Here is a 16,936-nt window from a genome sequence, read left to right on the forward strand (position 1 = left end):
TAAAAAGAGAGCGACACACAATATTTGTTATCAAGGTTCTGTCAAACCAGTTTACGTCCCCGCCTTGGGCTTATCCCCAAGGATTTTACTAAACCTGCTCATTTAAACAGGCGGAGCAAAAGCTGTTATAACCTCTCCTTACGGGATGAAGTAAACCCTAGCTCAATTATAAGGTTGAGCCCACCTTGTCTCACTTATAGGGTTGAAACTTCTCAGTTCAATTTCTGGGCTGACTCAAACTGATCTCACTTATGAGACTGAGACTCCCCAGTTCAATTTTACGCTGAACCCAATCGATACATTAAAAATCATTTTTAGTACAAAATAATGTTTCTAAAAATACAAGCAGAGATATACACATTTAATCTCAAATACATGTACTCTCTTATGATATGCATTATGCTCAGTAGAGAAAGAAGCTACCAAATAAATTTGTACAAATAAAATATATGAAAAATGAGTATTATTGTTTTCCTATAAATATTTTTGCAAATAAAGAATATTTGGAGAATTTAGAAATTTAAGCTCAAGAAAATATTTATACTATAAATAATTTTCTCCCAAAAATATTTATCAAAGAAATAACTAGGAGAGAACCTAAGCAACACTCTCAAAAATGTTTTTCAAAGATTAAGTGTTAAGTGAAAGTATATGCAAATAAAAAGCCCTAAATGGAATACTCCCCTAAAAAATAATTTTGAAATAAAAACATGAAAGAGATTTGGAGAGATTTGTATAAAAGATTTTGGCCTAAAAGAATGATTTTAGTAATAAAAAAACGTTTTGGGGGAACTTTGATTAACAATGGATTAGAGAGAAAATTTGGGCTAATCAAAATTGTTAATTTGGAGTAATTGGGGGGGGGGGGTATTTATAGATTTTTTGAAATTTATGACCGTTGGGGACACGTTCAGTATTTTAGAAAAGTTTAATTAAAAATTAATGACATTTCAACCTGGGAGGTTACTGAGTTCGGTCGACCGTGATCATTTTGAACTGGAGATATAGTCAACCGTATTAAGGCAATTATGAACCCTTCGAGGTTCAGTGGACCAGACAATTTTGAACTAATGGTTTGGTCGACTAAGTTGTTGGGGGTTAGACACGTGTGAGTTTGGTTGACTATGGAAGATACGTTCATTTCAGAATGGTTGATCGAGCGAAGTCAATATGTTGACTTTTGGTATGTTTGGTCGATTAAGGCTTTTGTATTGCCAAGGGTTCGGTTAATCGAGAAAGTCAAATGTTTGACTTAGGGTAGGTTCAGTCAACCATGCTGGTTTGTACTAAAGGATTCGGTGGGTCAAGAATTTTGAATTAATCCTAAAAATCCGACATCGGTTGACCGAAGTTACCTAAAGCTATTCCAAAACCTTTGTTTGATTTTAGTTTTTATGAAAATGGTTTTTTTTTTTTTGTTAAACTCTAGGTGCCCTAAGGTCAGTCTACGATTATCTGAGCATTCAAGTCATATCATGTAGATGCATGCTTTATTACAGACCAAGTAATAAGAGAACTTAAATGCAATACAAATTAAAATGAATGTCCACTACAAAAAAATTGGTTTTTAGTGACGAAATTATTAGTGACAGATTCAATTCGTCACTAAAGGTGAGTATTAGTGACGGATTTGAGAACCGTCACTAATACGGAACTATTAGTGGCGAAACTAAATCCATCACTAATAATTTCGTCACTAAAAATCGAAAAAAGTCATGGGAAATAGTTTTTCGTGCAGAAATTATCCCGAGAAAATATTTGCGATGATTTGTACAATATTAGTGATGAACAAGATCCGTCACTAAAAGATACTTATTAGTGACGAATAAATAACCGTCGCTACTATTATTTTAAAAATAATCACAATATTTTTGTTTCAGAGTATTAGTGACGAATTTATATAGTCGTCACTATTACCCTAGCATTAGTGACGGATTTGGGAGCCGTCACTAATACTTCCCGTATTTAAAAATAAATAAGAATTTTTTGTTTCAGAGTAGTAGTGATGAATTTATATATTCGTCACTATTGCCCCAGTATTAGTGACAAATTTAAGAACCATCACTAATACCTCACGTATTTAAAAATAAATAAAGTTTTTTTCTTTAAGAGTATTAGTAACGAATTTCTTTCTTTGACACTATTTGCCAATTATTAGTTACAGATTTGAGAACCGTCACTAATACTTTGCGAATTCCAAAATAATCTCAATTTTTTTTATTTTAAAGTATTAGTAATGAATTTATATATTCGTCACTATTGCCCTGATATTAGTGACAGATTTGAGAACTGTCACTAATACTTCCCGTATTTAAAAAAAAAAAGAATTTTGGTTTCAAAGTATTAGTGACGAATTTATTAATTCGTCACTATTGCCCCACTAGTAGTGATGGTTATGGATTCGTCACTACTAGTCCTTTTATTAAATTTACCCCAATCTTCCTTCTCTTCCCTTCTTTCCCTTATCCCTTTCCCGCTTGTCTCCCGCTGCGATCTGCCGATCCTCCCCTCCCCGATCCCCCTCATTTCCCTCCTCCTTTCTTTCCTTCTCCTTACCCACTTAGTCGTCGTCGAGTACCCCGCCTCCGGCTGCCCCTGGAGCTGCAGCCGCAGCCGCCGCCGCCGCTACCCGGTCACTTAGTCACTGTTGAGTACCTTGCCTTTGGCTGCACTCAGAGCCACAGCCACAGCTGCCGCCCCCACTACGCCATCGAGTCCTTTGCCTCCCAACCCCTGGCATGGTTTTTTTTTTTAATTAAAATTTGGGCGATTTTTCACTTTCCCAGTATATGAGGATATACATTTGAAATGTCTATGGGATCGTCTGTCATAAAAAATTATAAAAACAAGCTAAAATGTGATACGTTCATTTCAAATGATGAACCACAAAAAGTCAATAGCATGTGGGGATAAGAATTTAGCCCATGCCCTGGTTTGATTGTGCTTGTTACTAGGTTTTTCCTAATTTTGATGCAGCTTGTTTAGATTGGGAGTTTGGCCCCCCTATTTGGTATATGTCTGGAGTTTTTTGTACATATTCTATTTGATCAATATAATTATCATTTACCAATAAAAAAAAAAAAAGGGCTTTGCCTCCAATGGGATATATAGTTTTGGAAATTCAAAATGGAGTTTAAGGTAGGAATTAGAGACAAAATTTTTTTCAAATGCTTCGGAAATGAAACAGTGACAACCTCCCTTTTTTAAAGCTATTACTTTATAGGAGTTTTATTTTGTTAATTTGTTAAATATAATGCTAAAGATCAATGTCAAAACTGGTTTGGTACTGAAAGTAGAAGTAAGCACCATTATAGTTCATTATCTTTTTTCCAAACTGTATTATGATTGACATGATTATAATTGTTACAAAACAGTTAACGATTTAGACAAATTTCTAACCCTGATCCATCTTGATATTATGTAATTACTATACCATCATTAATGTATTAGTTAAAATGAGCAAAAAAAAAAAAAATTCAAACTATATTGATAATGAGACCTATAATTAGATTGAATAGTTTAATTTTTCTAATGTGAAACAATTGTAAGAATTGTTGACTCTAGACACCTTTAGATATTTAAGTTGCAACATGTTATTAGTATTAATTTGGTCGATGATATTCCTACCACATTTGGTGCTCCCACTGCAGCCACGTAATCACTTGAAATCCTGGATCTCCCGTTTGTCATGAAGCAAGTTTTGTAGGTTTAAATCCTACCATGATCTATGTAACTCAAACATATATTGATATAAGTGGAAGATTGGCCATATAAACAAGATATATACCATGATCATACCTTTCAAACTCTATCAAGTATCAAGTTAAGCTAGTTTCTACGAAATAATGGAAAACGTGTTATGTGACTCAAAACAAAAGCACCAAGTCTAAGATAAGGACTCAATTTTTTTTTAAAGTAAATTAGAATTTATGGTTGTGGTCTAAGTTTACAAGTTTAATTGTAAAAGGTTCATGTGTATGTTTTATTTAAAAAAGGTAGTGGAATTAAGAAAATATTTATGATAAATTTAACTTTATGGTTTTTAAGGGAATGAATCAATGAAAAACAGTAAAAATTTGAACTTTATGGTGTTTAATAAGAAAAGTAGTCAGTTTTAATGCATGGGTTTTCTGTAACAACTAAAACAAGAAGAAAAAAAGTTAATAAACATAAACAAAACTTATTAAAATATAAAAACTAATAAAAATAGACCTTTATCTCTGCTGGGTGGAGAGTGGAGAAACAACCTTCCAACCAAAAGGTCACCCACCCAGTCGACTTTGCTTTTCTTTTCAAGATGGTTTCCTTCTCTAACTCTAGTTTTCTTCTGATTTTATATCCAACGAAAAAAAAGAAAAATGCAAAATAAGAAGGCCAACAAACTTATTTCTTCTCTTTTGGTGGGCAGAACTTACATAAATGGCAAAAGAAGGTCATTGTGCAAATGTCTAAAAGTTTTAAGTTGGGTTTTAGGGAAGACATATCCAAATCTTATGTTCATATGATTTGTTTCATCTATTCAATAGCCTTCTATGATATTCATATACATTCGAACTGATTTATGCATTTCTATGAATTTATGATTTGAGTTAGGAATCATATGATTCTAAGAGCTATGATTATACATATTGTTAGTATATTGCTTGAATCTATCAAGTTTTAGTGCAGGAATTTTTTGGGATATGTTCAATTTATAGACGACATGCTGTTGAATTTTCATTAAAGTTTTTCCATAATAAAACTATGTACAAAGAAATGTATGCATGATCAGTTAAAACTTAAAGTCATTCTAACTCGCGCCTCTCACGTGTTGAAATTCGTAAGAAAAGAGACGATCTTAGACTTATAATTGAAAATCAAAAATACTTAGCTAAGAACAACAATCTTAAGTGTACAGTGAAAGGTCAAGAACTAAATGCCATATGAAGTAAAATGCCAAATTAATTACTGCCATTTCATGTATTCATTGAAGTTTAGACCCGTCCAAGAACGGTTACTATACATTCATACCTAATCTTACATATGAGACAAATCAATTGTTATATTTCAATTGATTATTAGTCATACTATGTTGACTAATAATCACTTGAACATGTTAATTATTTGTTTCACTTACGATTAGTAATGTTTGTATTTCAACCATTCTTGGATTGTCCAATGTGGACAGTTCAGGAAGTTATATTTACATTGTTGTTATCATTTATGCTTTGTCAATTGTCATTATATATTTCAAGCGTGTCTTTACTTGTGTTCTCTGGGTGCATAGTGGGGTGTCGTGACAATTTGTTAGTGATGGAAAATTGGCAACATGTTCACTTCTTCCATCTCTTGTACTTGGCGAGACATAGGGAGATGCTGCCAAAATTTATAATGACTACGATGAAGGAATTTGAGCGATTGATCACAATGTAAATGCAACATTCCTGAATGGGATAGGATCCGTACCCTTTAGAGTATAATGGTTGATTATAGGATTCACGATGCATAAGTTATAAACATTATGAGAACCAGAATAATAACACCATTTACTTGAACATGTTATAGGGTAATTAATGAACATGGATAAGAGTTGCATGAATGCTCGGGGTTGGTTTTTTCTAAAATACATGAAAGCGGTACATGATTTCATAGAGTTTATGCGTCCTTGTTGAAACAAAGCCAGTAGAATAAGGTGTCCTTGCAAAAAATGCCAGAACATAACATTCAAACACATTGATTTGATCCATTCACATTTATTAAACTTTGGAATGGATTTCATGATGAAGATTACACAGTTCAGAGCGATGATGATAACGATGAAGATAAGGGGGCAAATATAGTAGGTGGTGATACCTGTTCGGAAGGGGTAATTGAAATGTTAGGTGACTTGCAAAGGGGGATTGCAATGGATAAGAGCAATGTGCCTGTGTCGCGTACTAGTGATGAATCTACTTCAGCAGGTACCGTACCTTGCGATCCTGGTACGTTAAATCGACTTGGTAAACCATTTGCTAATATCATGAGGGATGCACGAGTGCCCCTATATCCAAATTATAAAAAGTTGCTTCATGCAATGACAATGCATGAGTTATCTCGGAGCGCATTCAGCATGCATTTAAGCCTTATTAAAGCAGCACTGCCTGATGGTGAAACACTTCCCAAGTCTTTTTATGAGGCGAATACATACATGCGTGAATTGGGTCTCGATTACACTTTAATACATACTTGTAGGTATGATTGCGCACTCTTTTATGGCAAACATAAAAATGCGAACGAGTGCCCAGAATATGGTGAATCGAGGTATACAACTAATCAGAAGAAAGGTAAAAAGATCCCCAAAAAGTTCTTGTGATATTGTTCATTAATCCCACGGCTGCAATGATTGTATATGTGCAAAAAGACTGCTACAGATATGAGATGGCATCAAGAGAAATGTCTTCAAGATGGAAACGCCCTTAGCCGTCCAGCGAACTCCAAAGTTTAGGCTGATTTTGATAAAATGCATCTGTGGTTTGCTAGTGATCCTCATAACATCAGACTTGACCTTGCTTTAGATGGGTTTAATCCTTTCGGTAACATGAACAACTCGTATAGCATGTGGCTAGTTATGATGATGCCATACAATATGCCGCCATGGCGATGTATGAAAGAACCTTTCGTTTATATGTATCTTCTTATTCTTGGACCGAGGGCACTTGGTAATGATATTGATGTTTACCTGCGTCTGTTAATTCATGAGTTGAAAGAACTCTGGGAAAAAGGAGTGGAGACATTCAATGTGGAAACCGGGAAAACATTTTAGATGCATGCTGCAGTCTTATGGACAATTAATGATTTCCCCACTTACGGCAACCTGTCAAGTTGGAGCATAAAAGGTTACTTAGCATGCCCAGTATGTAATAAGGATGCTGGGACCTTATCCTTGAAGCATGGTCGCAAGTTATGCTTTATGTGTCATCGTCGTTTTCTACAAAGTAGACATCTTTGGAGGACTCGTGGCCTCAGAAGCTTCAATGGAAAACCTGAACGAAGGTTGTAGCCAAAACGACTATGTGGGGAAGAGATATTAAACCAACTAAGGTTGATTGGAGATGTGAAATTTGGGAAACCATCGACCAGTATAAAAAAAAAACGCATTGAGTGGGAGTTGAATGGACAAAGAGAAGCATCTTCTTCAAGTTGCCATACTAGAAAGTTCTACTACTATGCCATAACTTGGATGTCATGCACATTGAAAAGAACATTTGTGAGAGTATCATTGGTACATTGCTTGATATAAATGGGAAGACAAAGGACACCGCAAATGCTTGTCGGGATATGAAAGATATGAGAATACGGCCTGAGTTGCACTTGTTTCATGATGGGGACAAAATTCTCATGGCATCAGCTTGTTACACATTTTTGAAGGATGAGAAGAATAAATTCTTCGAATGGTTGAAATCAGTGAAGTTCCCTGATGGATATGCATCGAACATAGCTTGATGCATAAACATGAAGGAAGGAAAGATGCTAGGAATGAAAAGTCATGACCGTCATGTCCTTCTATAACGGGTTCTACCCATTTCCCTTCGTGGACATTTGATTGAAGATGTTCGCTTGGTGCTGATTGAGCTGAGGATATTTTTTCTAAATGGTTAGAGGATGACATCATGATCATACTCTGCAAGCTGCAGAAAATATTTCTACCAGCATTCTTCGATGTGATAGTCCACCTAGCCGTCCATTTACCAAGGGAGGCCATAATTGGAAAACTGATTCAATATTGTTGGATGTATCCTATTGAGAGGTAAATTATAAAGTCCTTGTATAATGGTCACGTGATTTTCTTTTTTTATTTTTTTTCTTTATTGTGTTTACAAGTCTATAACATTATGTAAAATACACAGGTTCTTGTCCACTTTGAAGGGGTATGTGTGCAATAAGGCACAGCCGAAAGGTTCAATCATTGAGGCATACATTGACAATGAATGTCTTGCATTTTGCTCAATGTATCTACATAATATTGACACAAGGTTCACTCGTGAGGAGTGAAATGCAGACGTTCACGCTATTAATGCCGAAGATGAAGAACCAAGGAACTCCATATTTTGAGAAAATGTTCTGCCTCTCGGTGCACGAGTTTACGATTTCATTGATATGGACGACCTACAAAAGCTTCATTTTTACATCCTCAATAATTGTGATGAAACCGTTCCATATATCGAGTACGTGATTATAAACTCCTTACTTTGCATTGTATTTACATATGTATATTTATGTACTTAGTTGACATTAACATGTACTATTGTTGCATATAGTGAACATAAAGTTGAACTTCTGGCCCAAAATGAATGAAATGTTGACGAAAGACATAAGAAGGAATTTATCAATTGGTTTGGGAGTCGTGTAAGTAACAAATACTACTTGAGTGAGAAGCAATGTATGTTTTCACTATTGACGATTTATTCTTCTAAACTCCTGTTTATTTAACAGATGAAAGTCATGTATTGCAATAAGGAACCAATGGCAAGTAAAGATTTGTACGCGTTGGCATATGGCCCCGATCAACAAGTTAATCGCTACAGCAGTTGCATTGTCAACAGGTTACGATTTCATACAAAGTCCCTTGAACTGCATAGAAGAACCCAAAATTGTGAGGTTGCGGTGCTAGGCACAGAAGGAGATGAAGAAATTGACTACTTTGGTGTGTTGGACAACATTATAGAGCTTAGCTATGGAGTCAACAGAATCGTCCACCTATTCAAGTGTACCTAGTGGGACATTGGCAATAAAAAGACTAGGATAAACATTGATACTGTTGACTCTACGAGTCCAATCCATTTTTGATAATGACAAATCACTTGGTATTTGATCTGTGCTTGGAGTTTGTGAATAAAAACTATATTAAGCATGCATGGAAAGATGACGATTTATGGAAGCCTTCAAGTAAAGCTTACAAATCTTGGCAAGATCCATGGAACTTAAAGAGTATGAGAATCAAGGCGCAAGCGGTAAAGTTAAAGAACATCATGGGAATGGGTATTTAGAATGTATGTACTTACATTGTCATATGATTTTATTTGAGGCTTAACATAACTTAGAATGATTCTAGGATTCATGCATTTTATGTACGTCATTAGGGAACTTCCATGGACTTAAGAAATGTTTTTAAAATAATGAAAAAGTTGCTTTATAAAAGACCCAAGAAAAGGAGCAAAGCAGAATTTTAAACTAGAAAAGAAAATTTGAGAAAAGGGGACTTCGGTAGCCTGAACTCAACCTCAGTCGCATGAAGAATTTCTTCAGGAGCCCGAAGATTAAGTTCGGTAGCCTGAAGAATTAATGGAAAACACAGATTTTGGCAGAGACTCTTCAGTTGCCTGACCCTGGAACCTCAGGCACCTGAACCCACTTCAGGAGCCTGAACTTACCTCCTTAGGCTCCTGACCTTGTATTCCAACTTGATTTTTCAAAGGCTTAAGGAACTTTGGTTTCCTGGACTTTTGACCTCAGGCGCTTGAACTTGCGGGAAACTTAAAAATTTGTCTTTTATTAAACGAACTCGCGAGCTGTTTCTTTGATCCAAGGACTGAGATCAATCCTAAAGGTAAGACACTATATATACTGAATATCTAAACCCTAAAAAAGATGAGACACACAAGAAAGAGAAGAACACATCTTGTTGAAAGAATATTGGAAAACTTGCTCCTATTGTTATATGATTGCCTACACTTCAATTTTTAATCATCAAACTTGGGCACATCAACTCAGTATCTTGAAGGGAACTTGTTTACTCATCTAGATTTTCATTCTAGTATTGAGGTTTGATCATTCAAGTTATTATTTTCAAGAACTTATCATCTCATTACTTGCTATTGATCATCATTAGAAAAGTTGATCTTGAGTGTGCACATACATATAAAAATTGTTTTTGAAAAATCATTACTTGAGAAAGTTATTTAGCTTATTGATTGATTGGTTTTTGATTCAAGAGTATATATATATATATATATATATATATATATATATTGTTCATAGAGCTTATTATTGAAAAATCTTTTTTTGATAAAGTATTAAAAGGTTGATCTTGGATGTGAATATACATATACATATTTATTTTTTAAACAAGATCATTACTTGATTAAGGTTGTGTGATTGATTGAATGGTTTGATTTAGGTGTGTATTAAGATAAAATATTTATATTTTAGATATATTAATACACTTGAATATATATCCTTGGTATTCATAAATATTTATCTTCTTGAAGGATACTTTATTTGGAAAACCTTATACTCAGTATTTTGATCTTTGAATTACATATCATATATCTATTTACATATTACAATAATCGGGTTATGATTAAATATTTTGGAAAGAAAGCTTTTGATATATATTGATAAAATATTCAAGATAAGGCTTTTAACAAGTTCACAATAGACATAATTGTGCATCTTTACACAGTGAAGTAGAACCCTAATATATTCCAAAGCATTTTAAATATATCATTACGTGGGAGTTTTGGTTAAAGAGGGTTTGTGTGTTGAAGCATATCATACATAAAACGATTGTATCGTTTTCAAACATTCATGAGCTTCAAGTTTTATCATATGTTAATATGTTAGGAATTTGAATTGTACTCACCAGCTTTTGTAAACACGGTTCGGGTTGTGAACTGGGTGTGAGGAGGAAGCTGTACCTCTTGTAAGCATCGAATTAGGAGGAAGCTATACCTCTTGTAAGCAGCAGATTAGGAGGGAACTATACCTCTTGTAAGCAGTGGATTGTAAGGGAAGTTCCATCCCAATTTAAGGAGCAGGGATTATAGTGGAATCCTTGAGTGGGTCGCTCAAGGCGAGGATGTAGGCCTGGTTGGCAGAACCTCATAAAATCGTGGTTTCATTCTCTCTTCCCTCATCCTTTTTATTTTCTGCATCGTAGTTCAATTTGCAGCTTGCTTGTATTTGTTGAATAACTTTACATGCACTTAATTCGGTAAAAAGGAATTCATTGATTTAGTAATTCAAATCAACATAAAATTCCAGCCATTAATTAGTTAAAAATAGACAAAGAATTTTTTAAAATACCCAATTCACCTCCCCTCTTGATATTACACCTGAATCATTAGATGCCTACTTTACTAGTGTCAATTTTAGTAAGACCTGGTATCAGAATGACCTTTTTGTACTTGCGACGCAGGCAAAACAAGTGTTTTACCTTAAAGACACCAAATTGAAGGGTGAATGTCATATGGCCCAAAAGATTCCTCCTCGAAGTTTGTACGCTATTATAGAAGTTGCAGATAGGGAGATGAGTGCCAGTGAGGCTGCATTCCAAGAAGATGAGTCATCTGTCAGTGCAGCGGCGCAATTTGATTTCAACGTTGTCGAAGAAGGCCCCGATCCTATACCATTGCATAGGGATGGTGCCATGGCAGAACACATAGGGACTGCTGACATTACAATTGAACCTTCTGTAGACATTCACTTCATCGACGGTGAGGAAACTGATGGGGAAGATGAAACAGGGGTTGAGTACTGTAGTGAAAAGGAAGACACTTTAGAAAGTGAGGATGATACTGATATTAAGGATGTATAAGAGGGGTAAGCATATTATGTTTGTCACTATGTATCTGATGTGTGCAAATAACTTAAAATATATGTATTATGCATCCATCTAATATTTGTACTTCTTATATTTACTTGTCTAATAATTTGCAGATATGGAACTAGGAGGTTGACGTGTCCGACTTCCTTTCAAGCACTCGACTACATCGCATAAGGATGATCCAACATCCTCGAGACCGGAGGAGCCTATCGATCTTGATGCAGTGGCACCATTGTCTGAGCCATCAGCACCTTGCCCAGACATGGATACCACTTATGCTACTGATACGCAGGGTGAGTTGCTGACCATGATGAGCAGTGTTGGTAAGGATACGATTAATTTATTTACATTTCAACTATTGATGTTAGTTATTCATGTGTATGATTATAATGTTGTTCTTAATTTAACTCTGACTTCAGCATCTACATTCACGGTCCGGTAGGGCCGTGATGCAGCGAAGAACATGTCACTGAAGAAGCACCTGGACAGGACAAAGCAGCGGATTTGGATCGACATTCCTCCAGGCTACACCGCCTCGCTTAACGATTGGTGCACATCGTGGACCTGGGAGCTTGGCATTATATGCCGACAGTATGCTCCAGTCACGACCTTCAGCTGGCCGCAAGTGACTCAAAAGCAGTGCATGGTTCTTTGCATGTGCATTTTGGTAAGTAATCCCAAGCCTTTTATTTATTTATTTATTTTTTTACTTTTAATATACTAGCCAATTAACAACTGTCTAACATTCTAATTGTATTACCTATACAAGAGGAGTTCGATATGGACATCCTTGAGGATGACCATGTGAAGAGGGCGGTCGATGTCCAATTGTGCAATAAATTTAAGTGCTATCGCTTGAAAATGCGCGAGCATTTTCGAGCGATGGGAGATCAAGCAGAAGCGCGGCCATACGATAAGATATCTTAAGAGGATTAGGAGGTGGTGTGTCGCCATTTCCGCGACCCTCTCTATCAAGTGACGTGTTTGTATTATAATCACTAATTTTTCACATTGATGTTGCTAATAAACCATCATTACATCTTGCTTGTAGGCCATATGTGAAACAAATGCTGCGAACCGTAGAAGACTCCCTACGATGCATTGCGGTGGTTCGAGGTTATTCATAAATCTTCGAGAGATAATTACTATATATGAAACTATCTTACCATTACATGACATAATACTAATGATGTCTTATATGATAATGTAGCATGATCCCGATACTAGCGCAGAGGAGTTGCTGCCGGACCTTTATTTGAGAACACACCAACGACGATTAGAGGAGTGGTGCGAGGGTGCGTAGGGCAAACATGTAAGTGAAACAAAATATTTAGTTTATTACTTGATTCTAAACATCAAAGTTGTAGTCTTACTTATTCCTTTTTATCATTTTCATGACTGAAATTAGGCATAAATGGTCAAGCTGAGGGATGCATCTGTTTCAGAGGGGAGTTAGTGAATGACAGATTTCCAGATAACTTCCCATGTGCTTGGGGAACAAGTGGGGGGCTGGGTGAAAGGTCTTGGAAGTGGATACATCACCCCAACAGCATCATCATCCATGGGTGTGACGGCTCATGCAGACATGGAACGAGTGCGTTGAGATGTCGAGTCTCGTGTGGATGAGATGGCTCGACGGATGCAGATAGTGGAAATGGAGAATCAACAATTGAAAGACATGGTCTCCACCTTTCAAGCCTAGCTACAAGACATAATGAATAGGCAAGCGCAGCTCGAGCAAATGATGCACCAATCTCGACCAGATGATGCAGGTGGATCCTCTCATTAGAAGGTATGTATGGTACTTATGGCTTAACATAGTACTTGTGCAAAAGTATTTTATGATTTTGTTTGTTTTATAATATAGTGAATTTTTCAATAATTAACGAATACTCATACTAGCTTCTCTAAAACGTGGCAAAAATGTTGAAATAGGATAAATTTGAAAAGTATAAGGAGACGAGAAAAGAGGCAAAAAAGGCAGTTAGAGAAGTTAAATACATATAGTTTAATAGTTTGTATGATATATTAGATTCCTAAGAAGGGGAAAGAGATATTTTAAACTTGTTAAATATAAAGAAAGGAAGAGTAAGGACTTAAAAAATGTAAAGACTAGAAAAGGGCTTGCAAGGCCTTTTTACCAATACATCTGTTTTCCCACCCTTATTTGTAAGAATAGCCAGAAAAGTATAATTACTGTCATTAAGGTAGTTTGACATAGTGTGAAGCATGATCTAAATTTAGGTTTTGAGTTCAATATTTTTAATGAACGTATACCCAAAAAAAAAATAAGAAATAAGAAAAAACCCTTTACGCCTTTCAGTTAAGATGAAGTGCAATCTCTACTCTTATCAGTGTAATATGCCAAGACAAAAAAAGATAGGTTACCTCAAGCTCCTTGGCTGCTTTTCCATCGTCCATTGTACCATAGCTGCATCTTTGGTACCTTTCCAGTGTTTTGAGCATGCTAATATGATGGCCCAAAAGGAAAGAAGTGAATTAGAACCAACATAGAAAAATGAGAATACTAAGGTCATACCAATTCCAATGCACAATAGTATAACTTCCTCGGCAGTTAGTCTCAATAATCAAACCTCTATCATAAGTTAATTGGGTCTATCCTCTAAAACTAACTGGGCCTAATTTCAAAAACATGAGTAGTTTTTGAATGATTGATGCAGAAACATAATGCAACTGAGCAAGAAAGGAGGTTGGAAGCCTAGGGATTTGGAAATGAAAACTCAAAAAAAATAAATTGAAAAAAGATAGATATGAAACTTTTAAATTAAAATATTAAAAAAAAAAAAAAAATGGAGTTTGGGCCTGGGGACAGTGAAGGTTAACCCACTAAACAAGGCCTGGGGACAGTGAAGGTAGAGCCTAGGCCTAAAAGAAAAAATTACTAAACTTTTAGGAAAGGAGTATTGGAACAGGGATATATTATCATTATTATCATTATTATTATTGAAAAAAGTAAGCAACATATATTAGAGACAAGGGGAAAACAACATACATACGGATCAACAAAGTACCAATACAATAGGATACCAGTAATTTCCAAAAAAATGAGTAGTTTTTCAATGATTAATGCAGAACCATACTACTAAAACAGAGCAGGAAAGGAGGTTCAAAGCCTATGGACTCGAAAATGAAGCCTTAAAGAAAATTAAATTGAAAAACGATAGTTAAAAAACAAAAACCATAAAGAATGGAGCCTAGGCCTGGGAAGAGGGAGAGTGAACCCACTAAGCTAGGCCCAAAACCAAGAGCGTAATTTCAAGCTGTTAGAAAGCCCAAAGTGAGGTAGAAAAGGGGCGAAAAAAAATTTGAACTTTTAGGAAAAGAGTATTGGAACAGGGGTATTTTTCGCAGCAATTATTTGAGCAAAGGGCAAACAATACACATACAAATCTAGGAAGCAATAATACATACAGGCATGACATGATATTAATATGGTGATATGATAATTTCAAAAATTAAAGATACAACACGGCAATAATACATTGATTAATTAATAAATATATATTTACTATTTAGGCATGTTACAAATATGTGAAAATTTTTTATTTAAAATGAAATATAATAAATACCATTCTTGCAAAATCATCGATTACATATTTTACAAACTTATGCTTTTTACAAACTACATTTATACGATCATCAACTATATTCATATTATAGAATATTGGTTTAACAACAAATAAACAACTCAAAGTGCATGACTGATTATGGGCAATGTGAGAATACGACGAGGAAAATGCAGTAGTATTGAAAATGCTTCAAGATACGTTACAATGTCATTTTCCTTAAAATGTTATTTGTTCCCACCAGATTGGTGTGTATTGAGTCAGCAAATACGTTTCTAGGATATAATGAAACTCGTATTATGATTTGATATCAGTATGCATTATACACAAACTAAAATTGATCACTAACACCCTTAGAGTTAACTTGTCTTTTTTCAGAATCTCATATTTATGTTTAATAGAATCAGATAGAATATGTAGAATGGAATTTTAGAAAATGTTCAAATAAAGAGTTAAATGAGATTTGATGATTGAAAACTCAAAGAGGACATGTTGATTATCAAGGATCTATTTTATGCAACAAACAAAACATTAGGAACATATGAGAGTATAGAATGAGAGTAGAATGAATTATTCTAATGTGTGGTTCAAAAATGCCTAGCAGTGTAACGAATAGAGTTTATAGGACACTAGCAAAGTTTGTTACATTTTATTGTGCAAAATACTATATGTGTGTGTGTGTGTGTGTGTGTGTCCAAAAACAGGCATTTCTTTTTGGTGCTAGAGCAATACTTCTTTGTGGAGTAATATTTAGTTAATTGGTTTTTGATGCTTGTAATGACAAAGCAAAGAAACTAAATTCTAGTATGCATAGTGTGAATAGTTATCTTAAGATGCATAAACAAAATTTTTTTCAAGAGAAACCTTTTAAGAAAGTGCTTATTTAAATAGAAAAATTCTAATTTTTAGACACCCAAACTCAAAATCAACTATATAATCAACCATTGTCCATTTAAATACAACTTTTAAGTTCTCACATATGCACTAACTTGTAGTTCAACCTTATTTTCTTCTTAATTAGCTATCTTATTCAGTTGCAAACTCTCTGCATGAGTAGATCTAGAAACCACTAACGTTTAATTGATTCTTCTTCTAGGAAAAGTTTCCACATCATAAAAACTTGTGCAATTTTTTCCTTGATAATGTGAATTGTCTATATATAAGGATAACTTTAACTTCTCATATGTCCGGTTGCGTTGTCTTTAGTGGGGTTTGGTTAAAATTTTTTTACCATAGTCTACAATATTGACAATAAATGGGTTAAGTTTGAATTGAGGTGTTTATAAATGATTGAATAAGATGAGTTAATTAATAAGTTGTAAATGATAAGCTTTAATAGAGTATTGTGCTCATCATCTTAGAATGTTAATTTTTTTTATCAAAATAATTTCAATTATATATATATATATATATATATTAAAAAATAATATCTTGAAAAACAACTTTAGGAGATATTCCTCTTTTTTTAAGAAGTATGGGTCATAACATTCAATTTAACTCACCCATTGCAAACAGAATTTTGAACGTGGATTGCATTGATTTTGAAAAGATCTATTTTAAATTTAATGACATGACACATATATTTTCAATTCAAGTTTATAATTATTTGTTTTTTCATCGAATAATATTATTTTTTGATCTTTGTTGTTTCAGAAAGCTCCATCAGTGTTGCACTTTTTGGATGCATCATCCGTGTGAAAGCATCCTCCTTGTGGATGTGCCTATGCATCCTCTCTGCGGATTCAACCTCCTTTTGGATGCATCCTCCTTGTAGATGCATCTTCGT

The 16,936-nt window shown here is 34.7% G+C and overlaps 1 protein-coding gene across 1 annotated transcript in view; it reads left to right on the plus strand.

Annotated features, from left to right (window-relative positions):
• The window catches only part of LOC131153765 (alpha/beta hydrolase domain-containing protein VTE7-like), a 26,070-nt gene extending 13,204 nt beyond the window's left edge, over nucleotides 1-12,866 (plus strand). The window contains exons 10-11 of the mRNA XM_058106222.1: nucleotides 12,006-12,230; nucleotides 12,774-12,866. Of these exons, the coding sequence (XP_057962205.1) occupies nucleotides 12,006-12,230; nucleotides 12,774-12,866 (318 nt within the window). The remainder of the gene's footprint in view (nucleotides 1-12,005; nucleotides 12,231-12,773) is intronic.
• The last annotated feature ends 4,070 nt before the right edge of the window (nucleotides 12,867-16,936 follow it).

This window comes from Malania oleifera, chromosome 4 (assembly GCF_029873635.1).
Source record: "Malania oleifera isolate guangnan ecotype guangnan chromosome 4, ASM2987363v1, whole genome shotgun sequence".
NCBI lineage: Eukaryota > Viridiplantae > Streptophyta > Magnoliopsida > Santalales > Ximeniaceae > Malania > Malania oleifera.